Genomic DNA, 27,767 nt, shown 5'->3' with positions numbered 1-27,767 from the left:
ATGTTCTGTATTACCTTCCACAAAATTGAACTTGGTAAAAACTCTCTCTGCACTTTTTCAATTATACTTCGTCAAATTGTTCAAGATAATGAGTGAGTAATCATGCTGCAGTCCAGACCAATCAGTGCACTGCAGCTTTTGTATAATGTATTGCTCATTTGATTACTTCCCAAATATTTCATTGTGCTTTGGCAGTTGATCATTGAGCTGACATGTGAATAAATTGTCACTCAATGTATTCAGTTACTGTCTGTGGAGCGTTTTTTTTTTCATCAATCATTTTAATTTTGTGACTGATTTTGGTTCCAGATCACACATATTTAATGTAATTAGCAGATGTTAAAATTAACATTTTACAAGTCATCTGGGCACAGAAACAAGTCAATACTCTCTTTTGAGTCTGATAATTCTGCAGCATGTTTACATAATCTCACCTTTTTGGATCAGGCTAATTGACTGCTTTTTTATACTGGGATTTATGGCTCATCTTTATGTCTGTGTGGTTGCTTTCCCTCTTTGCCTTGCTGAATCTTAATACATTCACAGCGTCAAGCAATCTAATTCCCCCCCAGGGTTCAATATGTTTTCACCGTAGCACTGTCAGCAGCAGTTGGTTAGCACGTGTCAGCTGACTGAATCAAACCTGCATCCCTGAACACAAAGGACAGTTTCAACCACAACACCACATGGGAGTTTGTTCATTTAAGATTTGGTAAACTATGAGAACTACACTAAAACACATGTTTTTAAATTTTATTGGAATCACTGCAGCCAAAACAACATCTCTAGATTTTAATAAGCTTTGATCTGCAGGTGGCTGCACAGTTTTCTTTTTTCCTGAAGGCAAATTGTTCCGTGCTATCCTGGAAATAAAACATTACGGTTTAAGCACATATTTCATAGTTAAATATTGTACATAAAACCGTTAAATTGGCATCTTCTGTTATGATGCTACTGACATTGCACCATGAGGGAATTTAAATCTTAAAAACACTGTTATATGTTTTCAATCACGAATGTCATTAGGATCCATGTTGATTGTTGCTAATTAAGCAGTTAATAAAGTCTAATCAAACTGCAATGATTTCTCTATGGCTGTCGTTGGAGAGATGTGGTGAAGATAAACACTACCCCTTACTGGTGGATGAACTGCATTACATAAATATAATCAACAGATTTTACACACCTGCACCTGTGGAGTCACACTCAGCATGAGAAACAAAGTTGGAACATTTTAAAATCTGCGAACATAGGGCAGTGTTGAAAACAGGGGAATGGGAGTCTTTGAAGAGCTGAGGAATGGATGGTTGAACCATCTGATTGCATTGTGGGAAATGTAGGGTCAGGTGTTTCGACTGCTTCACTCAAACCAACAACTCAGACTTAAATCTGTCACTTGTGAGTATTTTACAGTTTTCACAGTTAACCAGTTTGGGGCTCTCGCAAATTAGGACACATTCAGGTCACAGAGGTAACCACCTATCTCTTAATGATAATTAGTTATCCAGCAATGTTCTTTACTATAGTACAATGTTTTAAACTCTTCCTGTTGTTTTTACTTTTTTCCCCAGAATCCTTAAGGACTCTTCTTACCATCTGGATAAACATTTGTTTGCGATCTTGATGCTAATAAAGATTTTTAAGCCTTTTCCCAAGTTACGAGTTTGTTTGTTTCCCATCCAGAAAGGCATTTTTTAAATTTAATTTTGTATTATTATAAAATACCATAAAAACAGCTGTTTTTATAAACAACCATCTGTTTCCTTTTGCGACTGCATTTAATGATCCTTTAGAGAATTTGTTCAAATACTCCTTATCTCTCTCTGATTCTCTGCCTGCAGTTGCCCCACTCCGTCTGCATTAGATTAGTTGACAGGAAATAAACAACTCTTGGTTCTACGGGGCTCATTAAGGCAGTAGAAACTCCTCAACTGTTCATTAAAAGAAGACATTTATAGACATATAGTACAATATTTTATTCGCATATTACAGCTTTTCACACCTCGGCAAAACAGAACAAACTGCAATTAATTAGTAACACCAGGAGGGTGACAGGGTGGTTTCATCTTCATAGCATCTGATTTGATCAATTAGTTACAGTTCTTAATGGTATTTACTTTGTTGAAATATGTGTGGCCTGTAGTATATTATGCACATCCTTTTGCTCTGATGCAGTGCATGTTAAAAGGCATGCAACGTCTCGTAACAGGTTCAGTAACACAAAGCCATCTTGTTACAAAGTAATGCCATAAACCATGTTGAAAATACTGAAAACCATTAGAATATTTGAAAGCGTATAAAAAGGTACTTGACTATTTACAAAATTCAAGTTAATTTTGTACAAAATAAAAGTGCATCAAATGTTTAATGTTTTCCAGGATGAAAAACTAAAAGAAGTGAACTCTTAAGAGCGGATGCAGGTTTAGAAGATTATTCTCCGTATAAAAAGATCTAGAAGCTTCTCTGTAATTAAACATCATTCATCTTTTTTGTATTTTGGTGACTTTAGTTGAGTTTTATTTCTTCATAAATTATTATGCGTGTTGAACCATATGCAGATAAAATATTTCAAACATCAAATTTAATATACAGTATAATAACTTTACATATGCCGTAGCTTTTGGGTGGCATGTCACCCTTGAGGTTTTTCATGTATTTCAAAATTTACCATAAGAGTTAAATAAATACACATTAGGAAGAGACAAAAAATTGATTGGCTAACGCTTGACTCAAGGACAGATTGTCGCCTGAATATCTTGGGACGGATCGACCAAAGCCCGCCATATTCTTCATTTCAAACAACCAGGAAAAGATCCGGCCAAGAAAACTGAAGGTCAGAGATCTGTGAAGGTACGACACAGAGGGCAGTGAATACATAGACAAGGAGGCCCTGAAGTCGCAACAGTGCAGGAATGCTAAGTGAGTTTGACAGTGCTGGCTCTGGGGGTCAGGGGTCATGACGTGGGTCAGATCCAGTGCACTGAACAAGCCTTGCCTCAGTGGCCATGCGGAGCCGTCTATGCAGTGCCACTGCGTTGTAGGGGAGCCTGGGGAGGAGGGTCGGTCCCTGAGTGTCGGGTCCCCTGTGGAAAAGGTGACTGCTGGGGGCCCTCAGCCTGCGTTACCGCTCATCAGCCACTTTCCCGTTTGTCTCCTGCTCGTCTTTTTCTTTTCGCTTCTGTCTCCGGAAGAAGCCGAGCTGGGAGGGAGAGCAGTGAAACACACAGATAAATTACACTGAGAAAATACAAGATTGTGTAAGGAAGTTCATTCTTGACAATGAGATCAGTATGTTTGATAAAATTAGTTAGTTAAAGGTCTTTTAGCGGATCTTTACGAGTTTTAAACTGCATCTTACGGTCTTCAACCAGGGTATGGAAGTGGCTCAGTTGTTATTACACGACCAATTCTTCACTACTATTTTGACACTTCAATGGCCCCGAACTATAACATCTAAATGTTCATAGGGTTTTCAGCCTGGCATATTACATTCAAACAGAATAAATGCATTACCATAACATATTTCAGTAGCCTTCATAAAAAGACATGATAAAAGATGAATGCAAGAGTAGGCTTTACTACATGGCTAGTTTATCTCTCAACCCTTTCTTCTAATTTACATTTATGATGCTGTTTTGACAAAACAATTACATTTACCTCTCATCCAATCTGTTGAGGTAAGAGCCTGGAAGCAATCAAGTCAGGCGGTAAAACTCTTAATGGTAACCTACAATTGTAACTAAGATGCCATAGCGTAGTCAAGGTAACATAATATATTACCACAAAATGTCGTCCCCCTTTGTAATTATACCATTTTAACGACTTGTGGACTCTCGCACAACTCCTTTAACCAGGTGACTTCAGCTGAATCTGAGAGTGTCCAGGATTTAAGGCCTTTAGGGGACATTTGGATTGGGTCACAGTCTGCAGACACCCACAAGATCCAAGGGAAGAGGTCTGATCACCGATAATAAGTTAAATCATCCGGGTGCAGGCCCCACCTTGTTCAATGTTGTCTGCCTTGTGCAAAGCACCCCCTTCCTTTTTGCTTTTATAAGATATTATACAACAAATGCAACAAAAAATAACATAAAATTCCCTTTGAAACACTTCTGGGATTGGAAGATGATACACAATAAAAAACGTTACTTGATTTGAATGAAAAACGAAAAGATGATTGTTCATTTATATACTGTATGTAATATTGATGTGAAAGAAGTTCTTAGCTTAAAATGACCTTTCTATATCTTGTTACAGGCATTACTTTATTCTCAACCAGAGGGTGGCAGCATAACCCTACACAGGCTGTGCAAATAGTTTTAACATGACCGATAAAGACTTGATAGCTTGAGGAGATCAAAATAGTTTTTATCTATTTTTTTTATTATCAAAATAGTTTGATGATAAAATAAGATACTATTACCTTCTTTAGACTGAAAAACATAGCAGTACTTTTTCTAATTACTAAATCTGTGCATGATATGATGACTTACCTTCCATAGAGCGAGAATGAGCAGGGCTAACAACAAGAGTCCTCCCAGCGTGCTGCCAATGATAATCCAGTTAGAAATTCTGTAGTCTCCCTCCTTCCTGATCTCCAATATTATCTGTGGATAAGACGATATTCGAGTCATTAGAATAGACATTTTCATTTGTTTTTGGGAAACACATAAAAAATCAAGTAAGAAAATGCAGAGCGTATTTATTCCTCTTGCAAAATAAAGATATACTGAACACACACTAACATAAATAACCATACTTGTCTAAAAGTATCATGGACTCTAACTGCCACAAACACTAAAGTTAAAGCAGCTAACACTCACAGATGGAGATAATGCTCTTTATTCTGACATTATGATGGTTATAAATCCAGAAATCTGTTATTGTAGAGTAGTTATATTCAGCACATGGACACCTACAGGGATATTTACCAAGATGACTGACCTATTCTGTACGTCAAAGAGACATATGTAGAATATAACATGACAATTCTTCTGAAGTTGGACTGAAACAGCTTCAGAAATAGCACAGATCAGAAGCAGTTTTAGCACTTAATCTATTCCCTTTTATACACATGATGCATCAAGAGCTTACATCAGCTAAACACAATCAGTATGTAAAGCATAACAAAGAGAAACTGAATGACTGTTGGTACCTGCCAATAGATGGCAGCAGAGATTAGTGAGTGAGTGCAGACTTTTACATGTTGTGCCGCTGGTCCTTTCGGTCCCTAAGCACCACACAGCACATGGGCTCCAATACCAACCAATACTGTCTGAAAACACACTGTTAGGCAGTGCTGTGCTACACTGAAGCAGAGCCCACTGATATCTTTTTATAAAGTTGTCACTGCAGCAACATATGTTCTTGTTTAGTGTTACATATTATACTATTTTACACTTTTAGTTAATTTTAATAAAGACTGATCTCATTAAGCCTGACAGATGGATACAATAACAACAATCTGAGAGAGGCTAAGTCTGATCAAACAATGATGGTATTATGAGCTCAGATTTGAGTCAGGTCAAACCCGGGACAGACGCAGTTTATAGCTAACAGTTTATTAGAGGTTGATGACTCACATGTCTGACAGGCCTTTCTTCGTGTAAAAACATGGGGCTGGAGGAGGGGAGCTCCACTGATGCGCTGGTTCCCAGTTCCAGGATTTTAAACTTCAGCTGGAGAGAGGAAATCAAAACATGCTGCCATTGTTCACAAACACATCACACAGCTGAGAGACTACAATGCTGTCATCATGAAGGGAGCACAACAGCCACATGAATGGAGTTCTTGCAAGCATGTGTGTTATTATAAAACTCGGGATAACCAACTTTATTCAAGGATGTTTTGGGTTTCATACTCACTGCGTGTAATGTATCTATTCGTAGTGCTCCTGTGATTCTAATTGCAATTTCTCTGTAGGAGGCCACGTTGACGGTGCATTGGATCGGCAGAGTTAGGGTGTTGGATCGATTCTGTGTGAAGAAAACAAACATCAGCCTTAAGGTGATAGAAAGCTACTCAAGATCTTATTTGGGAATGAAATTGGTTGGTTAGAACCTCACCAAGCGGGAGAAGCGTGACAGATCCTCAGGGGACGCTCTGCTCTGCGCCACATGCTGAGGGGGCAAACAGTGTGTACCGTCCCTCTGAGGTGTGACATGAGACAGAAACAACAATTAGTATGTTAAAAAAAGCCTTTAGGTAGCTCCTCAATAATGAAGTCTGTAAATTAAGTATTTGTGAGTTGAAACTATTGTTGTAATAGCTCTTCAAGCATGACTAACATTACATCTACATGCACTTAAGACAATTGTGGTTGCTAAAACATAATCTGACACAAAAAAGAATGAAACCTCTTCCCTTGTGAACTATTTAACCAAGCAGGATAGTGATTTCTAGATTAGGAATCCAATTTTTAATTCATAAGGAGAGTGTTTCTTTTTTGTATTTTCATGTTATATATTCTCACTTTGAATCAGTGAGGTCAGCTTATACTCACCTGGTCAATATAGAAGTAAGATATCTTCAGGAGTTGGTTCCCGTTTTTGGTCGTCTCTGGGATCTCAATGTTCAGCTGCAAATCATTTACTGGAAAGTAGCCAAGGTTCTGGATCTGGGAGAAAAACAAGAGAGTGAATTGTTAGAGCGGGACCCTCCAAAGGATAAGCAGGTATAGCTAATGGGTGGATGGATTTCCAAATGTTTTTCTTGTACCGTAAATTAAACTGTTATTCTTTTGTCTCTCACCTGGAAAGTGAAGTTGAAAGGAGGACCAATAACCCCAGGCTCCTCGAGGGACAGCTCTGATTTGATGTCATATCGAGTCGGATGTGAATCCCTTTTTAATTACAGAATAAACACCAACAAGTAATATGTCAGAAAGCTGTTATCATCTATTCATCTTGGCTTCAAGGCATATGTGGTGAAGAGGAATAAATCATAACAAATCCAGCTACAGTATCTGCAGCTTATTTTACCACGCTGTTTTGAAATACTTATTCATATAATCTCACTTTGCTCCGCTCACTTGCACTTCCAAGTTCATTGCTTCCAAAATCAACTCAAGAGCTTCAGCAGATTGCACCATTTGATAAGACAGTGAGAAGTCAACAAACCTGGTGAAGAGAAGGTCTGCCTCGTAATTCAGTGAGTAATAGATGTCATTAAAATTATCAGCTGTGCTTATTTCCTCACCATCGCTGTTGAGAAAACGGAGAAAACTATTCAAAGAATGTAAGCAATGATGTTACATCGGGACACACCAGTTGAAATATTCATGCAGTTGCAGCTTTTTGATTACTATTGAGCTTGCCACATGATTTATATCGAGGAAGTCAAGCTTTGTTGTTACTTTTTGGATGTCTTCTCTCCATGCAAACAGGACATGTAAGAGGTAAACATCATAAAATACAGTTATTGATTCAAACCTTCTGGCCTCCAGGATAACTCTGATATGGTCCAGGAAGATGGTGCGACTGAACTCAAACTCCAGACGAAATGTAACCTAAACAGAGCAGAAACAGTGCAGAATAAATAAATGTACACGTTTCTTTTTCTAAACACGCAGGTCAGAAACATATTTTTACTCCATATGTTACTGTATGTATCATTCCCAACGGTAAAGACGCTGCATTATGGATAAGGAGTAAAGCCCTCAATAACATCCTGCTTACTGAGAGCAAGGGAACTTCCCCTTAGTGGACAATAGGGCAAATCATTAAATAAATCACACACACACACAGTGCCAGTGAGAGTCATATTCAGGATCACTTTTAAACCTAGAGGCAGAGCATTGAATAGTGGATACAGTCGGAAACAGAAGAGACCTGGGGTGTGTGAGAAAGTGGATATCATTAGAGAAAGTCCAAACAAAAACAGAAGTGAGGAGAGGAGAGCAATAAGAAGAAGGATTCGATAGAAAGAAGAGGGGAGATGAGACAAAGGAGAGGAAGAAGAGGAGGATTGATTGGCAGCAGAAGCAAACCGAGCCGAGCATTGTTTACGCTCCTCCACGCAGTAATGAAATCCTGATGGACTCCGTCAGTCCGAAGAGGAATGCATATCAAGTCTATTGTAGCTTCCCATACAGACTGACTCATTCTGGACAGACCATAGATATAGTGAATATATACCAACACAATGACATATTTTCAGTAGGGAACAGCTATTTTATACTTCTAATCCAGTAAAAAATGTTGGCGGCCATACTTGTAACTTTTAATTGGAATATTTTACATAAAAAAATATTGTTTGGCGTTTGTGCGCGGGTTTCTCCAAAAAATATTTCCCCTCTAAACTGCTCATATATTATCATTTAATGATATGTTTGCGGCTCAGGGAGAAACACAATACACATACTTTTACATTTTGCAGAAAGTTAACTGAAGTAGGAATATAAATGATGAGAAGAATCTGCTGTATTGGCCAAGTATGTGTACATATACAAGGAATTTGAAAGCAATACTTTTCTTTGTTTACTTTTGCATGTTATTGTCTCCGTTATGAAAGCCTTAGAACAGAATGGTTGATCTTGTTGTCCTGCTTTTCTTCTAAAAATAATTGGATCAATCTATGTTGATGGTCATTTAAGAGAAAGTCAGACTCAAAAAGAGAAAACATACACAAACACATAAGAATGCACAGACACACTCATGCATGCAAGTAGTTTGGAAGACATGATTGTCCGTGGCTAAAGGACCTCCGCGCGCCAGCATAGCTGAACATGGAAATTCAGACAGAGCATGAAGCTCCCCTTCCTCCTCTGGGCTGATGGAGTCCGCCCGTATCCCTGAGCCACACTCACCGTCAATCATCACAAATAATTTGCAATAAATAGTGTGCTATGTACCTGTGTGCGCCCACAAGAAACAAACACACTTTTGTCACCACCAAGGTATGATCTTTCCGACCTCACTTTGCTGCAGCAGTATTCAAGTTTACATTACATGCTGTTTTTTTTTTACACAGGTCAAAACAACCGGAAAAGTCAAGAGTGATAAGTGGATATTTCGAAAGAGCCAGCCTTGAGGTTCTTACTTTCCTTCAGCTAAACAGCGGTTTGGGCAGGCTTGGCAGCAGTACCATGTACAATCAGCCCGTTAAACTCTGTGCCACATTTTGAAAAGGCTCTCGACCAGAGCAGATCGACCTTGTGGCTCTGGATGCTGTTCAGGCTGAATGAATGGGTATGAATCACTCGGTTTGAAGGGGGACCGGAGACCTCTTGGTTGAGTTGTTGGGGAGCATTACAGAGAAATGTGGTGATATTTTAGTTGCCCAGGAGACGTCTTTTGTTTGTGATAATGACGTGGTTAGGACATGTCATGAACTCTTTCAATCGCCTTAATTACTTCATCCCTGCAGCATTTGTCAGCAGACTGTGTATCAGTAAGAGAGACGTGTGCTCGGACATCAATGGAAAACACGGCTTACCCATAATCTGCCCACTGTTGAAAAGCTTTTAGCTGCACAGTGTGATGAACCAGTGTCCCTATATCCCTATCACAGTTAATTAAAACATCACTCTCTTAATAATAAAACGTAATACCTTGCAATAAAACGCACTGGAGTCTCATAAATATTGTTGACATTACAAGCCTGGGGAAAAGCTTGGCATCAGCAGAATTGAACGTGAGAATCGGGAACAGATGAGAAAATAAAAAACATCTTCACTCAGTCTCACCTGGAGCCCCAGGCTAAAGCGGAGCAAAAATGTCCTTAATGGCTGAGGAAGAAGGTTGTTTGTTGTCTGTTTACGTTGTTGCTAAGATATCTCTTGATAATAATGCAAGAACAACCACATGGGATGCTCATATAAATTCTTATGATGTATAGACTAGAATTAAAAGGTATTGCTTGACTGATTTTATGTAAGAATAAGGGACATTAACTTCTAAGAGAATACTTTTAAAACCTGCAGATTCACATATGTAATGGCTTGGTTCCCAGAAAAGCTCTACACTGTAGGTCAATATATTCATGACTTTGTGAACACATAAAGTATGAACTCAAAGGTGCCATCATCTGAAAGTTAGGTCATGCACCACTTGAATGCAACTTAAAAACTTGAGGCAGACCTGTAAATACATGTGCTATACCAATCATTTAAATCTCTAATTCTCTCTGTGGCACACTGAAAAAGGTCTTGGCTTACACTACTTTGCTGGTTACGTGCCTTATTATAAATTTAAATATTGTATCATGGAGGCACTGCACAATCCTAAACCTTTAAGCACAATCTGAAAGACTTTTGGACCACATGAAATCCTTGACATTAATTTTTGTTTTGTTTTTGGATTTAAGAGCATGAGTCTGGTCTGGGAAATTACACAATTTAGATACAACGTCATAATGTGCTTTGTGGACACAATCCACTATACAGAACTGTAAATATTGTTGAGTCACAGGATATAGATTAAGGCAAGGATGTTGATCCAAACCTTCATCCCTCCATTAGCCACTGGAAGCATTTAAATATAGGTTTATTAAAAAGAAAATGTTAACAATTGTATCTTTATTACAGCTGCTTCACACTAACATTTGTTATAGTTAGATAGAGAAGGAAATGTTTTTAGTGTCAACACTAAAATGTTTTATGTCAGATCCTAGAAAGAAGGGATCTCTCTCCAGAAATAACCCAACTCCTCTGGTTGGATTGTGGGTTCAGCATTAACCAGTGTGGCGTGTCATGGTCATCTAAAGCCAGCAGCATGTGTTTTGGGTCCCTGTGATTTAAAAGGTCCCCTGTCAATGTTTTCTCAGCTTCGGATTAGCGGCACACTGCGGGCTGTGAGGTTGCTCTGACGAGGCTACAGACAGGGATAATTTTTATTTTGATCAGACGTGCCAGCGTCTAAACTGTTTTTATCATACTTGGCAATCAGTATGAAAATGATTTTTTATGGTTTGAAAGATTTACATCTGCTTTCCACTCAGTCAACTAAAACATATTACTTAGTTTTTAGTCTACCTAAAACACCCATAAAACCCAGGAACCAAATGTCAGAAACAAGATTTGATTACTGAATTGTCAACCAAGGGACCTCTAAACGATGATGATACATAGATATTTTATAGGAGACATTTCCCTTAGATGGGTTTTACTACAACACAAATGTAGCCAGTATAGTCTACGTAAGTAGTTAACATTTTTCTTTACAATGTGGGTGTTAAAAACTAAACAAAAAGCTATTATCTTTTAAATAATGATTAATAAAGAAAGCATTATCTCACCTGAGTTTTAGCCCTCATGAATGGAGCACTGACATTGCAGATCTTCTCATTCCTCAGTTTGTCCTCAATCAAACACTCTACTTTGATATCAGAGTTGTCCTGGATCACAAAATAAGGTGGTTAGATCTGAGAATATTCAGTCTTTTTTTTGGACAATTTTACTAAATATAATAAGTTCTCATCTTGAACGACAAAAGTTTGGCTGATGATATCTTACCTTGACTATTAGGCTAGAGAAGCGTAGATTGGGTGTGTAGCTGATATTTAGGAGAGCACTGTAGGCATTCTCGCCTTTGTTCTCAAATTGGACATCCACCACCATCCGCCTCCTGTTTGCCTCTATAACCCGCAGAGATCCCTCGGCCCCGCCTTCACTTTGATGGCGGCAGAAAACACCACGAGACTGAACAGGCTGCGCACAGAACTGACTGGGAGGCAGAGAGTGAGAGAAAGGTAAAATCATAAGTAACAGAGCAGGCAAGGTTCAGTTTAACATGGTGTGTAAATACACTTTGTCTGTGGTTTCTCATGAGTGTACCTACTTTAGAGTCAGGAGGTCGGTCATACTCTGCACTGCCAGGTCAGGCATGCAGCGGTCGTCCTCGTCACAGCCGTTCCAGAAGGGCAGCTAGACAAAGAGACAAGATTTTGTCACTTTAAAGTAATTACATATTCCTTCCCTTCCATATGTACCTTTATTATATCAGATAATAATGTATTAGAGTGCATGTTAATAACTTAAAAGCAGGGGCAGGATAAGCTGTCCGATTGTATCTCACCTCAGTGCTCACAACAGTCGGCCAGCTATCATCCAGAACTGGTCCGAGGTCTGGATCTTGCAGTCCCACTTGAGCAGAGAACACAATCGGCCGTGCGTAGTCGGTGGTTTCCTGCATAACAAATTAAGTTAAAAGATTAGCCTTTTGATTTAATCATTTATCATTGCACTTTATCTATGGCGCTCCAATCATCCAAGCTTTCAAAAAGTTTACATGAAGATACAGAAATGCTCAAAAGATATGATTATAAGTATTTTAATGGGCAGTTTGTGTTGGTTTTGACAAAAGTGGGAGATCAATATCAATAATTATGTTTTAAGACTAAACAGCAGAAATGGTCGACCAAAGGCTGTTCATATAAAAATTGGACAAAATAAAAATAGCTAATTATTCAGCCAGAATTGAAGGGTTGTCAAGGAACTTCACATGATACTAAATCTGAATCTTTTCACAGAATCACACATATATTTTAGCCATTTTAGCTATTAAGTTCAACACTGGTCTTGGGGTTCACATGAGCTTGCACCCCTCATCACGGGCCTCACCATGACGTGGAAGTAGATGTGTTCACAGGTCTCTATTCCAGGAAAGAGGGTCAGGTTTTGAGGCTGCAGCTTGCTTGGGTTGTCCAGTACGGCCCGAGGATTGAAACGTCTCTCCGCAGTGGAGACATTATATTTAATCCCTGGTGGGTCAGAAGAAGGGATCAGAAATTGCACTTCCATTGGAAATATTTAAAGGTTCTGTTCTATTTGCGTTCAAATGTTTATGAGATAAATCGGTTTCTGTTTTGACTTAGGTTAGTGCAGACTAATTGACAAATGGAGGCATCAGGCTATGGTAAATGACATCACTGTCGCAGTGCGATACAATATTAGCTTTTCTTTGAACACACAGCATGATGAATGTGTAACCACATACAAGAATCCAAACCCCCTGGTTTCAGAATGGAGTCATTTCCAAGCCACATTGTTTAAAAAGGCTTTTAATTTATTGCCGCGTGATTTCATTGCATGAGGAAACATCTAAAAGAGTGAACTTTTGCACGAGTTGTGTTTGGGGTCAACCAGAGAATTGCAGAACAGCAGACATTTTTTACACAATACAAACAATGAACAAGAAGAATCTCTCCACTTTTCGCCAAATTACATTTATCATTATCAGATATTATTGTGTTTGGTTTTTGGATGAGAGAAACTCAAAGTGAACTTTTCCTGTTTGAACAGCTTTTTGGCCACCCAGCAGCATTTCACATCAGTATAGTACCTCACATCTCAACAAATGGCATCAAATGGCATCTTAATAGTACGTAAATATATAAATATATATGTACAGTTTCTCTCAAACGGTACATATACATTTTTGCAAAAATAAGATTGCCTTCACTGGGACAGAAAAAAGAATTTCCATGTTATGCAATAGACCACAGCGAACTCACAAACACCAGCATCTGTCAAGCATTACTAGCCAGACACGACAATGAAAGGAAAATTAAATAAACGTGTTCCACTGTATGTAACCAGCAAAGACAAGATAAGTTCTCGTCTCTTTTTCCTCTGCTCTGTTTTGGCACGTCCGATAGATTTGATAAAGATGTCTGAGGGTCAGAAGGTTAACTCAGAACACGCTCCTCCACACCTCTGCGTCCTCCCCCCTCACACACAGTGAAACTGGACCCTGCCATCATATCTCTTAAAACAAATTGTGAGCAGAGGAGCCCTGCGGTTTCATGCAGGTGGGTTACTACCAACGGCACAACAACCTTCTGCAGGATCTTTGAATCGCCGGCGACAAGTAGAAAACAACTCTCTTTAAAAAAAAAAAAAATAAGCTTGTAGATTAATTCCAACCAGCGTTCACACAATAAAAGGAACATTTGACAGCACCAATGTGGTTTAGCTGTATCAGTTTTGGAAGCAGTAGCATTAGCTTTGGCAGGGAACAGCAGTGAGATCAGAATATCTTATTGCTAGTAAAGAAACATTTCCCTTTGGCGCCACCCTGAGTTTTAGCCATCGCAAATCTTACGGGCCACATGCTGAAAATTCCTTTTTAGCCGGGACGTTATATATTGTAATTGTATGTTTTTGCTCACTTAAAGACAGCCATTTTTCATCCTTTGTCATGTATCACAATCCAACAGAACAGCTGAACTACATTGCAGATACAGAGCCAAAATATAAATGTCTCTGCTCAAGCGTATCAGTAAAAATGATGTGTTTAAGATTTGACATTATCCAGAGGTTGGACCATACAGCTGCCAGTGTCAGCGTCTTATTCCTTCTCTTCAGACTTGTAGTTTTATATGTATTTTGAAAGGTTGTGCAATAAGTAGGGTATGATTTACAGAAAGATGAAATGGGGTTTTACTAACTTCTGGAAGATGCCAAACATCAGGCAAACATGAAGGGGAAGATTTAATGACATGCCTCCACAGAGGAGGATTATTTTTGCTGGCTTACCAATTTCCTGCGTGGGAGGAATGGCCGTCCTGGCAGTGATGTTGAAACATACGATGGCTGACATGCAGGTCACGTCTTTGCCGCCTCTCTGACAGTCCTTCACAAAGATGTTGACTTTACTTGGCTCAAACCTGATGGTGGTATATATCCGGATGACACTCTGTGACCTGTGAGGACATGAAGTTCTTACAGATCAAAAAACTACTTTGAGACGCAAGAATATTTCCAAAATTATAATAATTTTTTAAGGTGTACATGAATCTCTCTATTAAAGGGTGATAACAGAAAATGTGGGGATGAAAGAGATGTCTTAAAAGTATTGCAGAATTAACCACAATAACCGTCTTGAATAAAACAAAAGTATTATTTACTTGCTGAAATACCTTTATATGTACAGTCTGTGTGTAATACTAACCAAAGGAGAACAACAGCACCAAGGGAACCTACTGCCAGGTCCACTAAACCATCGTCGTTCATGTCCATTGTGCCATGAATACTGCGGCCAAAGTACAGCAGGCCAGGAGCCAAATCTGTCGCTGCTATCCTCTGAGAAACAGACGGATCAAGGATCGGGGGAAAACAAAGGTCAGAATGAACAACAACTACCGTTTACAATGTTGTGATTAGAATACTTACCAAAGCAGTGTTCAATTCAACTGAGTAATTAAACGTACTTCATGGAAATATGGTAATAATTAGATACTGTACATTTAAAAGAATTTACTCAAGAATAAAAAAAAGAGTTTATGTTTTACTAAATGTAATGCAAATACTACATTTACATTACTTCCAGCCATTCTCTGAAGCATACAATCAACTGAAATTGTTCACCACAGCTCCTTGGTTTTGTTTCAATCCGTATTGTCACATACTGTCAGTTTCTCATGCCTGACATTCTCCTGTAATTGCAGAGCCTATTATCCACCTGTCTGTCATCTGCCCTCAATTTATTCTGGTCACCTGATCCCCACACCCACCTGCACACCTGCCCCGTTTTCGCTCATCTTCACTTTGTCGACTGCCTGTCTGCTCAGGACTGCCCTCCTGCTCCTTGTCAGGTTTAGGAAGCTCGTTCTTACATCAGATGTATCAAATCTGATCAAAAGCTTCACACATCTAGTAAAGAACTGTTGAAGTAGGGAATGAGACTCATTTTGTAAGCTATTTTTAGCTTAGTCCTGTCTCATATACACTTGGTGGTTTACATTATCAACCTCATCCTGTTTGATTATTTTAAGTTACAAGTTACCTAAATGATTAGCTATGTTATTCTTATCAGAGAAATAAAAAATATATACATATATATAATCTGCCTTTTTTTGTCAACAAAGATAAAAATACAAAGATCATTTTTAGTTTTTAACACTAGAGTTTTGTCTTTTTTTGTCAGAAATATTGCATGTTGATATAGAAAAGATGTGGCATGCTTTTGCAAAAAGGTTAGCAGATATATCTACACATGATGAAAGTAATAGAAAACCAACAAAAACATAGACATTGTAGTTATAGTGAACTCTTTGCACAGCTCTTACCTGTTTGTATTTGCGCAGTATTCTGTTTTGCTGGCTAAAGAAAACATAAATGGCTCCTTTGTGGTCGTCTTCCAGCGGCGCTCCCACCACCAGGTCATTGAAGCCGTCACCGTTCAGGTCGGGCACGGGAGCGAGAGAGGAGCCGAAGCGAGCGTTCTGGCCTCCATTATGGATTTCCAACGCTCCCTCAAGGATGAAACGATTCTGGGGGATGAAGGGAAACAATGATCAGTGCTCATACTTGACACAAGTTATACAGTTACACAGAGCATCCTAGTCTTGCAGCTATCAGAATGCATTTGTTTTCCCACTGGTTCCTACATAAATATCTGAAGGCACTTGACCCTTTATAGTTTAGATTCTCACAAGAATTGGAGATTATATACTTTGATGTTGATAAATAGACATAAGCTTACATGGCAAGTCTCAGTGCGGGGGATCTGGCACTCATCCCAAAAATGAACAGAAACAAACATTTTTAAACCGCAACACAAGATGAATCGAAAACCTTTCATGTGTTTCCAGAGTTGGATCTGTTTCCATGTGTACGAGACACAGGACTAAATGCTGCATCATGAGAACTGCGTTAGAGCCGGGGTCTTTTTATTTTTCTGCTAATTTACCAGCAGGTTATCATGGCATTGTACTCACACATGTGCTCAGCAATCTTCACTTTGATTGGTCTGTTTTGTGGAGAACGTTTTCAGAAAAGTGCTTTTTAGATCAGCATTGACTAAATACCTTCTCAACACACTTGGTGTTTTTCTTCAAGTCTAGAGGGTATGATTTATGATTTTAAAAAAAATATTTATTCTCTTTCTCATCTACCAAAGGGCTTCTCTTCTTAGTGTTTTCTGTTCATTTCATATAAAGAAAAACATGTGTATTCCACTTTAAGTATAGTTGTACTATCTTGTCTTTTTAGTGTTCATTTTTGAAAATAAATAAATAATGAGTTATCCGTTAAGGGTTAATAAAGCAGAACGTGTATGTGCAGCAGTGGTGAACCATCAGGGCCTTCAAGATATTCAGAGAATACCCTGGAACACTCAGAACAAATTAATTATATAAATAAAATCTAATAAAATGTAAATAAAATGAACAAATGAGAATCGTATCTGTGTTGTTGATCTGTAATATTACAGTGTTACGTTGATTTGTTTGTCTTTCTCGGTCCATGCACTACGCATTTGAGTGGTTTTGTGTTCGAAAAAAAAGGCAACCAATCAGATATTTTGTGATAGACACGGTTCGCCACTGATGTGCAGAGAGTCAAACTCAGCATGCAAACATCTTAATATATCATACTAACTGTGACACACAAGCATGCATTGAAAACAAAGAAAGCTGTTATAGTATGCACATGTTGTTATTTGTGTATGAATACATACACAGATAGCTTTACAGGACAAAACCTTTATTGGACACAGAAGTAAATGCCAGAAGGATTTTGTTAAAAATAGAAAATATATATTTTAAAGGGTGTCCTAGAATAGATAATAAATACAGTAGGACACCCTTTAAAATATATATATCAGCCCTCTAGATATATGCCTTCTGGCAGAGTTCAGTTTCCAGAGCTGATCTGTTCTTCTGATGATCCATCATAACAGGACTTAGGAAGAGATGGTTGTCCTCTCTGCCCTCCATCCAGCTGTGTTTTATCTCAAAACCATCTTTTAGTCAACTAATCATGTTGGAATTCATCCAGTAAAAAGAAGCAAACAAGATTTATTTGATCTTTCCTGAAATAAAACAAAAGATAACGTTTGGATCAGCTTCTGTGTTTTTCACATAATCCTTTAATTCTGCCTTTGTGAACTCAAATATCTTTAACATCTGGCAACAAAAGAGTGAGGAATTTTACCTCCTGGCAGTATAAGGACTGAAGAATGCTGTATAGCTTCAGTGTATTTATTTGAAGTTCTATTTTTAGCGAGTAGAAAGTCAGATGGAAAATATCCACGTCTTTGAAAGCAAGTACCCGACTGGAAAAAGAATTCAAAGAAAAAATTGAGGCAAATACTTTAGCCCATCAGCAGTCATGCATATCATTGCTCCACTTGGCATCCCAGCTCATAATATAATTTAAAGTCGGCAGAGGAAACATGACATCATTTGTTATTTCAGATGAATGAGTGGGGAAGGACTTGATTTAGGAAGGAAGATCTTACCTTCCCAGCTACCTGATGTGTGCGTGTGACTAAGAGGGAGATTAATGGAGAAATATATTCAGAGCTGCCAAATTCAAAACACATGGTTTGTGAGGAGGCCATGAAGGGTCACGGCCAGTATGCAATTTAAGTTCAATGTCTAGTTTTCTTTCTCCAAAGACTTAAGGACCCTTTTTTTATCTTTGGACTTGGAGTTATTATCCCTTAAATATTCAGATTTGTCGCAAAGGCATCTTAATATCAGCTTGTCATTGATAGTCAAAACTTATCCTTAAAATAATGTAACAATAATTGACTGTATCCCAGGTACAACAACTATAGTTTAATTGATATTTTTGATAAAATGAATGAAAAACAGTAAAATATCTATGCTGAATAAAAAAGGCAAGAATTGACAGCCATGCAAGGGGCTCACTAAGGCTGTAGAGTCAGAATATGATTCATTGATTATAGAAAATCCATTAAATGACTACAGATATTTTTAAATAATGCACACCTATACATGTACCTTTCATAGTGAAGTGATGTCATGCAGGCAGGTATAAAATAACACAACCTTTTCTTTCCTGATTATGTCGGAATCAACTGAACAGCTTTGCCTTTCTAAAGCCACGCTGCTAGCATGGCTAAAAATGTAAAAGAATATATATGCTCAGTGCAATGAAAATGCACACCTTTTTTTAAGTCAGGTCTGCAGAATCATATGTGGCTGTGTAGTTTTCACAACCCTAACCCCAACTTGATTCTGGTTCTTGGACCAGGGTGACCAACCTTTTCCAGAACAATATCACTGTGCAGCATCTCTCGCAACAATAACCACCTGAATCAACTGCATTATGATTATTAATCACCCTGAACGTATATCTTGCTGTCCTGATGTCGACAGATGATTTAAAAGAGTGATTTATTTCCGTTTGCATTTTGTTTCTGACTGTTAAGCTTGGCCCGCCACCTGTGATATGGTTTGGACCACACCACATATTTTAATGCATTTTCCATGCCTATTCAATGTATTCAAAACAGCTGAAGATATTTGTTATTTCAATGAGCAAGACAGACCTGGAGCAGCAGGACATTTCCTCCTATTACAGAAAGTTCTCGCCTCTGAATGGTTCGCTGGAAATGGGTTTAAAAAGGGCAAAATACTTTCCTGTTGAGTTCATTTTAAGCATCTAATAAAGTCTTCACACTGACATGGCAGCATTTCATCTGGACATTTGATCTGGACAGGGTCATGTGTCAAATGTCTGGCTGCTGCATGTCAGTGTGTGAACTGTGGAGCTGGAATGCAACAGAGTCTGGATGGTAACGGGACACTTCTGGTGAAGAAGAAATTAATGCAAACATCTGGAGTTTGAACAGGTGTTGACCCAATTCTGAGTCTTAATCTGATTTATCCCTGTGTTTCTCTATTTGTTTGAGTTGTCAGAGTTTATACCCACCAGCTCTGTCACTCTGTAGATATAGACTTTTCCCTTCTCCATGCCTCCACTGAAGAACATGGGTGCTGCCACCAAGAGGTTGTCTGTTATACCGTCTCCATCAATGTCCAAGGGTGCGATCTCACTGCCATAGTAGGAGCCAATCTGAAAAAGACGTACAGTGCATGCATGAAATTCTGAAATCAGTAATAAATCAGCCACTCTTGTGTGAGCATCTTTGTGAGTTTGTCCATGGCTAATCTTCTAAAACAAAGGATCGCCAAGCATTACATTTTTTGTGATTATTTGTAGTTGCATGCTCATGGTTGCGGTGATTAAGTCTAAAAAATATCTTGCGTGTTAGATACTGCTATTGTCTCCTTACTATGTCAATAACTGGTTTATTTCAACCAAACCGAAGTGGTTTTTTATGGCTATTTGTATCTGTTAATTAAACAGTTGAAGAATTGTTAATATCTTATTTTGTGAGTCGATGTTTATTTATAGTATAAAGAGTCAGACACACCTGGCAGAGATCTGCACTCTATTTTCTTAAAAGCAACCATTTAACTAGGTGATGAAACTCTTGGCTTCTTCTAAACAGTTTGTTAATCTGATTTACTGATGATTTGGAGTTGCTTTTAAACGTTCAAACTGTAAGCGAATAGGGGTCTGTGTTGTGTCCCTGCAAGTGGTCATTGATGTTGTAGATGCTCAGACTGTGAGAGCTGTGTGGAAGATCAGTCACTGGAGAAAGATGGAACATCATCTATTGGTTTTCAGATTAGAAACATCTGCCTATAAAAAAGCTCTTTTCTCAAAAGTCGCTGGATCAAGAAACTTTTCGGCAAAGAAACATCTGCTGCTCTGGATGAGCTGTTGCTGACAAGGTACATTGTAAGCTGCTGCCGGATCACTTCAGGCCTGCAGCCTGTGATGAGTTGCCAGTTATGAGTGTAGCGGACATTAACACACAGAGCCACATTTCCTTCAAATGATGATTATTTTTAAACTCTCTTAACTTGGATAGTGCAATTAAATCCCAACAGATGATTTGCTGAGTACTTAATTCTTTATTTCTCTAACCTATGCGCTTTTCTCTCTTCTGGAACTTTGTTTTCAGGATCTTAAATCCTTTCATGACATTGATCAACACTGAAAATGTGTGTGCCAAAATTCACCAACGTTGAAATTGACAGATATTTTTCCATAAAAAATTCCATTCAAAATAATAGATGTTTAAAAATATTGCTCAACTGGACCTTAATTTATTTCTTGCAAATATTATTATTATTTTCCTGCTCCACTATGGAGTTCAAAAAGGTCAGATGTTTGTGGCCCCCAGTGGTAGTAGCACAAACAACAAAGAGGCAGAAATGCTATCGGCTGAGAGTAATGCGTACACTATGTGAAAATATGTAAGATGTTACTGTATCATCATCATCATCATCATCACATAAACCCACGCAGAGGGGTTTTAAAGACTCGTATAACTAACTGAGCTGCTCTTCATCAGTGTTTTATCACCATGTTTTATGACATTCCTTGTTGCACTGTGGAACTCTTTCAAAGCAGACTTGAGGTCTACATCAGTGAGCCACTGGCCTTCAGCTGATAAACTTTTTATCAAGTGCTGGATGTTTCCACTACCTGCTGGCCCTTGAGGGAGTGCAGGATGGTGAGGTTTCCCGAGTTCTTCAGAGTGAAGATGATGACTTTGCCCGTGTGGTTGAATCGTGGAGCTCCCGCTACGAGCAGACGACCGTTTCTTGCTGACACCACAGACGTCACAGAATAACCTGGATATTTCAAACACACAAACATTAATTCTCCCTCTGTTCACAGACAGCAACCCACTGAAGTATGTACAGTAGAGTTAGAGATTCTTCTTCCCACCCTCACACAAGTAACACATCTAGGATAAACACATGATGTTTGTAATAACCATTTCCTTCTATTGACTATGGACAGGAACAATGATTGCTTTATAGTCAAATTGTAAAATAAATCAGAGACCAAAGAGCAAATTGACCTCACTTTTAGGTTCATTCATCTGCATGACTAAAGTAAAGCTTTGCCGTATGAGGAGTTGATACTTAGTGAGCTGCATTCAGTTACGCAAAGATGAATGTTCTGTCTCAGGTTTCTCTGATTTTTTTTTATTTAGTCTTTTCCCACTAAAAAAATCCACTTAATCCCTGTATACTTTTCCACCTTCATCTCTCATCTTCTTACCCCATTTTCCCAGCTTTACATTTCTCCCTGCCTGTCCAAAACTATGCTTCCACCTCACATTACTATTGAGTCTAGAATGCCGTCCATTGGCAGCCTGGTGCATAAGCTCAGAGACAAACCACTGATGGTAAAAGCAGAGGGTTGTGGTGGTGGAGTGAGATGGGGCTGGATACGATGGGACATATTGGAGCAATTGGTACACTTAATAGAGATGGGTTGCAGCTAATATGGTTGGTGTTAAACCACAGGTCTTCTACTAGGGCAAGAGGATGTAAAGAAACTGGTAGCCGTGGGAGCAAATGCTACAGTATAAACGTTGTTCAAGCATAGCCTTCATTATTACGATTACAATATCATACTTTTTACCATTTCACTTCTCTCCTTATAGGCATATCCATCACAACCCAGTCAGAAGTGTTCCACTCCATTAAAATCATTTTCTAGAGTGTTACTCACCCAAGTAGGCACCGTGGTTTTTGAGCTCTTCAGGGAACTCAAGTGCATAGGAGGACTTCGGCGGGACAACCTTCCCCTGACGTGTCTCCTTCAGGACCGCTCCGTTCCAATCGTAAGCCCCGACGGCACCCACCACAATCCCATCCTGGAGGGGAGGTGGAGTAGAGTTATTTGTTGTACTTCAAACAGCAGAGTAATACAGAATGGTCTGTTTGTTCTGTCTATGCTGCTCATACATGGTAACCACTGTGTATGCTGATGATAAACTCATGCAGCAATAAATCTGATCACTTTTATGAGGAAATTGCAGAAGAAAAATGGAATATAGAAATCAATAATCGTTCTTAAAGTGGATGAATCATCTTATAAATGGGCCCTGTTGTCTGATTGCCCATCCCTCATAGGATTATCAGACACATTTATTAATCATCAATATTTACAGCACAACAGCGAATAACTTCCAGCTGAGCTGCTCACAAATCAGTCCAGGTGATCAACGAGAGCAATCATCTGATACAAGGTTCTCTTCCTGGACTTCCATGCGTTCACTAAATAAGTGGCCAATTTGAAGGTCTCTTTTTCAGACAGCAATTTCCATCAACAGACTGCCTTTCTGTCACTGAGCATGACATTTCCACTAAAGAGAAGCAGAAAAACAAAGGGATGCAGATGATCCATTTTTCTCAGATTCCACACCGGACTACATCAGGCTTTCTTCTTCCATATAGCGTACCATCCCATTTCAATATGAAGCAATAATGTACCAAACCTATTTATCTTGATTGATTATTAAGAACATAAAAAAAGGTTTCTGTTTGAGATACAATATTAAACTTCCACAGTTGTCTCATATCATACGACGTTACAAGTTATAGTTACAAGGGCCCCATTTCTTTAACTGATTTTGGTTTGTCTACAATCATATTTGTATTAACCTATTGCATAGCCACAACAAACCTCTTACTCTGAAGGAACCAATCCTGTGTCTCCTGTTGTTGTTGTATAAACAAGTTTTGCCACACAGCAATAACTGAGTGAAAGTCGAACTTGTCATCTCATCTACACTGTAATCTTGGACTTCTTTTCTCTGGTAGAAGTAGCACAAGTTTGCAAAGAAAGTAAGTCTTCTTTAAAGCCCATTATCAAATCGCTGCTGAATCCTGATCAGTGCATTTTAAATTGTCATTGAACAAAGGAAATAAACCAGCAAGTGCCATAAAATGCTGACACGAGAAGGGATTGAGGAGGGGTTGTACTGCCTTCCATGGTTCACCATACTTTGTATCACTGACACTGTAATTACAGGGTTGCTTTGCTTAATATGCTGAGTTTTTTTCTTTCCATACATAATATGCAGACAACACATTTTCCAGTGTTTGAGATTATGCTGGAAGGCTTGTGATTCCTTCCATAAAGATGGAATGGTGTGCTCACCACGCTCGCACTACGTCACTCCCTGACAGCAGCTTTACGCCAATGTGGTTGGCTGTTTTGGTCAAAATGGTTTCCATGGCAAATTAATGCAACCCAAAACAGTGTGGAAGCTTATAAACCAGTGACCTATTTCTACTGCGTTAGCATGTATGGTCATGAGCCTCGCTTTAGTTAAGATGTCAACTTCTCTTCTTCTCTTCTATTGAACCCGATAGGGTCAGATTTGCGGTTGTACACAAACATAGACAAGTGTAGAGAGGATATATATACTTTATACCAGCTCACCAAACAAAGTGATGACCTGTATATTCCGTATTGTGGTTAAAACAGGAATCAGTTTAGCAAATAAGCACGGAGCCATGAAATTATGTTCAGCATTGATGAGTTACGGTGTACGAAACAAAGAGCAGAGAGTGTGTATGCAGATGCATGAGATGTCTATAAGGATAGCATATAACATTCGCCGCCTTCAATGTTGGCACATATCACATTCAGCAAAAACCATCTGGGCTTTTCAGGACTGTTTTTCTCTTTTAAAGCCCCGTTATTCTTTCCAATAAGTTGTTCTACTCTCAACACTCAGGTTCGTGGTGTCGAGGATCTCAGGAATCTGGCCTTGTGGACAACATTTCCAGTCATTGCTGCCACCCAGCTGCAAATTCTGCTTTATATTTATTTTTCATCCTAAACGGGATATATTTATTCCTCCCTTGACGAATCCCACTGTGAAGGGGAACTGGAAAATCAAAGCAGTTGCATCAGCAAATGTCTGGATGGAATCAGAAAGTGACGAATTAACTCAATGATATATTATGAAAAGCAGGTACAGTAGAGAAGAAGCACTTATCTTCCTCTTCCAACTGCGTCACCCCTCAAAGCCAGCCCACCTGCAACTATCTATTCTGAGATTCAATCAAAAATCTACCTCTCATAAAGTAAGCGGAAAAACAAACCCATTCTGCAGCCCAACTGTCTCAATATTCAGTCTCAGCTTCTCACTAGTATGTTTCCCTAGGGAACAAGTGGTGTCTTATTACCCATCACTGAACGCTTGAAGTGGAAAAAGGCCTGTCAGGGACTCCTAAATCAGGATGAACTAAACCTCTGGGGCCACACAGCAGGCACCTCAGGGGGGGACTGGAAAGTAATAAATGACAATTTGTGGGAAGGAGTTACGATGCGCCAGAAATTGAGACAATGTGTGTTGTCCTAGATGTTGACAGATGGTATGAGGCGACGTGATAGCAGAAGTCAGACTCACCTCGACGTTGTGTGCGGAAAATCCCGCCTGAGACATCTGGAGGCCAAACGCTGTCCCATTCTTACTGGTTCCTGTGTAAACAAGTCAGGCTATTACAGCTCTGAACCGCAGCAGCAGCAGCAAAGAAATGTAAGCTGCCAACTTTAAGTAAAACTTTTGAGGAGCCATGGCACTCGAGTTTTAATGGATACATTTCACATATAGAAGATATTTTAACAGGTTTAATTAAAGAAATACCACTGAAATTAAGGATTACGTTTATGACCGATACATCTCTTAATGCCCCCCTAATTGTTAAGCCTTTAAAATAACATTTAGTTGTATTACATACAATATAAAATATGTTATAATTACTGTCAATTTACAATGAAAGAAAACAGAGATAGGCAGAAAATCCTCAAACTGAGAAGCTGGAACCAGCCAATGTTTTACGTTTTCACTTGATAATAAAAAACCATGACGGCCAAGGAGTTTATCTGAATTGAATGCATGTTAGTTTGGATCTTTTCACAGAGAGTCATTGTATCCTTTGGTTGAAGATAAAATATAAAAAATCCCCAAGCATGAACCTTTGATAATGCAGCAGTACATTAAAGCTGTCTTAATGCTACTGTACTTACTGCTAAGAACATGCAGTTGCTTTGGGCAAAATTGTCCAACAAACAATGTAATGTAGTTGTAATGAATTCCTTGTAAAACCTTCTAAACTGAAGATCCGTTCTCCAAGGGCATCCACAATATCCTTCAGCGCCGACTCATCCGTCACATTGAAGAAGTGTTTGTCATCTGGGTCGCTGGCGATGTACTTGATTTCATTGAGGAAGGCCTCAGGGTTTATTCCACGACGGTTGTAGTAGCCAAGAACCTGTGAAAATAAGATTAAACAGTCTTTCAGTACATGCATGAAGTGTCAACCAACAGAAATAGTCTGTCACATTTGATAGCCCTCACATCTTTGGGCGGGTTTCAAAGGATTTTGTTTTTTTACAGCAGTGCCAAAGCTGTCACCAGTTCCAGTTGGATTTCAACAAAATGACTTCAGCATTTTTGCTCAAATTCCCATGCCTAGTTAAGCCACTGGATGGAATTAAGTGTGCTAATAGTTGCAACAGCAGTGGCACAAGCTAAATAAGCATGTGGTTTCAAGAAGATAACTTACACCATTAGCTCTCCAGGGGCTCAACTGGTTTTGGCTCTACTCTCCACTTAACTCCAATATGTCACTATATCAATGTTGGTGTTGTTTTGTGTTGCACTGGAAATGCATTAGTCATTAAAAAAATAAGTTAAAACTAACAAAGTGTTGGCCATCTAACAAGGTAAATAAAAGGTCTAGCAGACTCACAGCAATAGCATAACGGGTGATGCCATCCTTCTCACTGTCCTCGATGGCCTGCTGGAGATCCGGACTGTCATGTGACTCTCCATCAGTGATCACTATCATCACCTTCTTGGCACCGCGCCGACCTCCTTGTTTGAAAGCTTGTGAGCTGTGACGGCATGTGTGATACATTCAATAAAAAAAATTGCACAATGGAGAGGAATAATGCTCATTCGTAAAAATGAAGATACAGTACCGTGCTATGTTAATTCCTAGAGCCGTGTTGGTCTCCTCTCCACCTCGTTGGTTGATACTGCGCGCTCTTTTCACAACTTCCTCAACAGATTTGTAGTCGCTGAGTTTGAATTCATGGACCACCTTCTCACCATACTGAACGACTCCAACCTGTCCGGAAAAAAACCCACTCACAATTATCTATCCAAATTATTAAGAGACTTATATATTGCAGTTAACTACATTAATAGTTTAATATGATTATTTTACTGTAATACAAGCCTACAAGAAAAAAATGTATCATCACAGGCACAGTAAGCCTATGACAGAAAGTCCATTATTTGAATTTATCCAACATGAACCTTACCAATAAATCTTACACACCTGTATTTGACCTGGTCCAATATAGAACTTCTGAAGAATGTTGATAAGAAAAGCCTGCACTTCATACCAGGGATAGATGGAGTTAGATCCATCCAGAACGATCACAATGTCCATGTAGGTCTCACATCCTGAAAATCATTTAAAGATGAGACTTAATCATGAGAGCACATTTGGAGAAAACACATTTTCCCTGCTGTGACAAAGAACTATCCAAGGATGTTTGTAAAAACAGGAGAGATAATTTGAGGCTTACTCTGAAAGGCAGGCGCAATCGTTCTGGAAAACTTGAAGCTCTCATTGACTCTGGAGCATATGCCAGTGCTGTAGTAAGAGCTGCCACACTCATACGACCATAGCGGCCCACAGGCCTGAAACATAAAAGAAAGCATTTATTCAGGAAACATTATCAACCTCAGCATATTAGAAAGTTAGGTTCATGCTCTCTGAGAACTACGGAGAGCTGCAGTTTGACAACCGTGTAATCAAAAGGCAATCTTGTGGGATTTTTTCCATTTTGACCATTGCTATTTTATTAAATGTGTTCTTACTTACTTACTAGCAAGCAACACACCATACCTTATGTCATATCTCAAGTAGTTAAATCCAATAAGGCTTAAACTCACCACAAAGCTTTTGTCTTGAGGGTTGGATGTGAGCGTCATTCCCAGCCTCATCTTGTCTTTTCGCTCCGACACGTTGGTCAGAGATATCCTTCCTTGAGGGAAAATGAATCTCAATGAGAGGATCTTGGATGCACAGACACATATATACAATAAAACATGAACTGTCTTTCAGGGACAAAACACAAGTTTCACCATCTGGGACTTTGGTTTGTTATT

General features: G+C 38.9%; 1 protein-coding gene across 1 annotated transcript in view; it reads right to left on the bottom strand.

The window, feature by feature from the left end:
* Positions 1–2,768: 2,768 nt before the first annotated feature.
* Positions 2,769–27,767, bottom strand: part of itga11a (integrin, alpha 11a) — a 43,786-nt gene continuing 18,787 nt past the window's right edge. Inside the window, exons 4-30 of the mRNA XM_034116708.1 lie at positions 27,552–27,643; positions 27,182–27,296; positions 26,929–27,056; positions 26,567–26,715; positions 26,335–26,479; positions 25,689–25,854; positions 24,990–25,060; positions 22,295–22,439; positions 21,254–21,402; positions 19,625–19,768; positions 16,009–16,212; positions 14,892–15,022; positions 14,477–14,643; positions 12,560–12,699; positions 12,015–12,125; positions 11,778–11,863; positions 11,453–11,663; positions 11,236–11,334; positions 7,431–7,507; positions 7,119–7,202; positions 6,751–6,841; positions 6,503–6,616; positions 6,066–6,149; positions 5,865–5,975; positions 5,583–5,678; positions 4,494–4,607; positions 2,769–3,199 (exon numbers count right to left, since the gene is read on the bottom strand). Of these exons, the coding sequence (XP_033972599.1) occupies positions 3,122–3,199; positions 4,494–4,607; positions 5,583–5,678; positions 5,865–5,975; positions 6,066–6,149; positions 6,503–6,616; positions 6,751–6,841; positions 7,119–7,202; positions 7,431–7,507; positions 11,236–11,334; positions 11,453–11,663; positions 11,778–11,863; positions 12,015–12,125; positions 12,560–12,699; positions 14,477–14,643; positions 14,892–15,022; positions 16,009–16,212; positions 19,625–19,768; positions 21,254–21,402; positions 22,295–22,439; positions 24,990–25,060; positions 25,689–25,854; positions 26,335–26,479; positions 26,567–26,715; positions 26,929–27,056; positions 27,182–27,296; positions 27,552–27,643 (3,302 nt within the window). The 3' untranslated portion in view covers positions 2,769–3,121. The remainder of the gene's footprint in view (positions 3,200–4,493; positions 4,608–5,582; positions 5,679–5,864; positions 5,976–6,065; positions 6,150–6,502; positions 6,617–6,750; positions 6,842–7,118; positions 7,203–7,430; positions 7,508–11,235; positions 11,335–11,452; positions 11,664–11,777; positions 11,864–12,014; positions 12,126–12,559; positions 12,700–14,476; positions 14,644–14,891; positions 15,023–16,008; positions 16,213–19,624; positions 19,769–21,253; positions 21,403–22,294; positions 22,440–24,989; positions 25,061–25,688; positions 25,855–26,334; positions 26,480–26,566; positions 26,716–26,928; positions 27,057–27,181; positions 27,297–27,551; positions 27,644–27,767) is intronic.

Source organism: Trematomus bernacchii, unplaced genomic scaffold, assembly GCF_902827165.1.
Source record: "Trematomus bernacchii unplaced genomic scaffold, fTreBer1.1, whole genome shotgun sequence".
NCBI lineage: Eukaryota > Metazoa > Chordata > Actinopteri > Perciformes > Nototheniidae > Trematomus > Trematomus bernacchii.
Note: the sequence above shows the minus strand (reverse complement) of the source record. Positions and strands in the feature narration are given on the sequence as shown.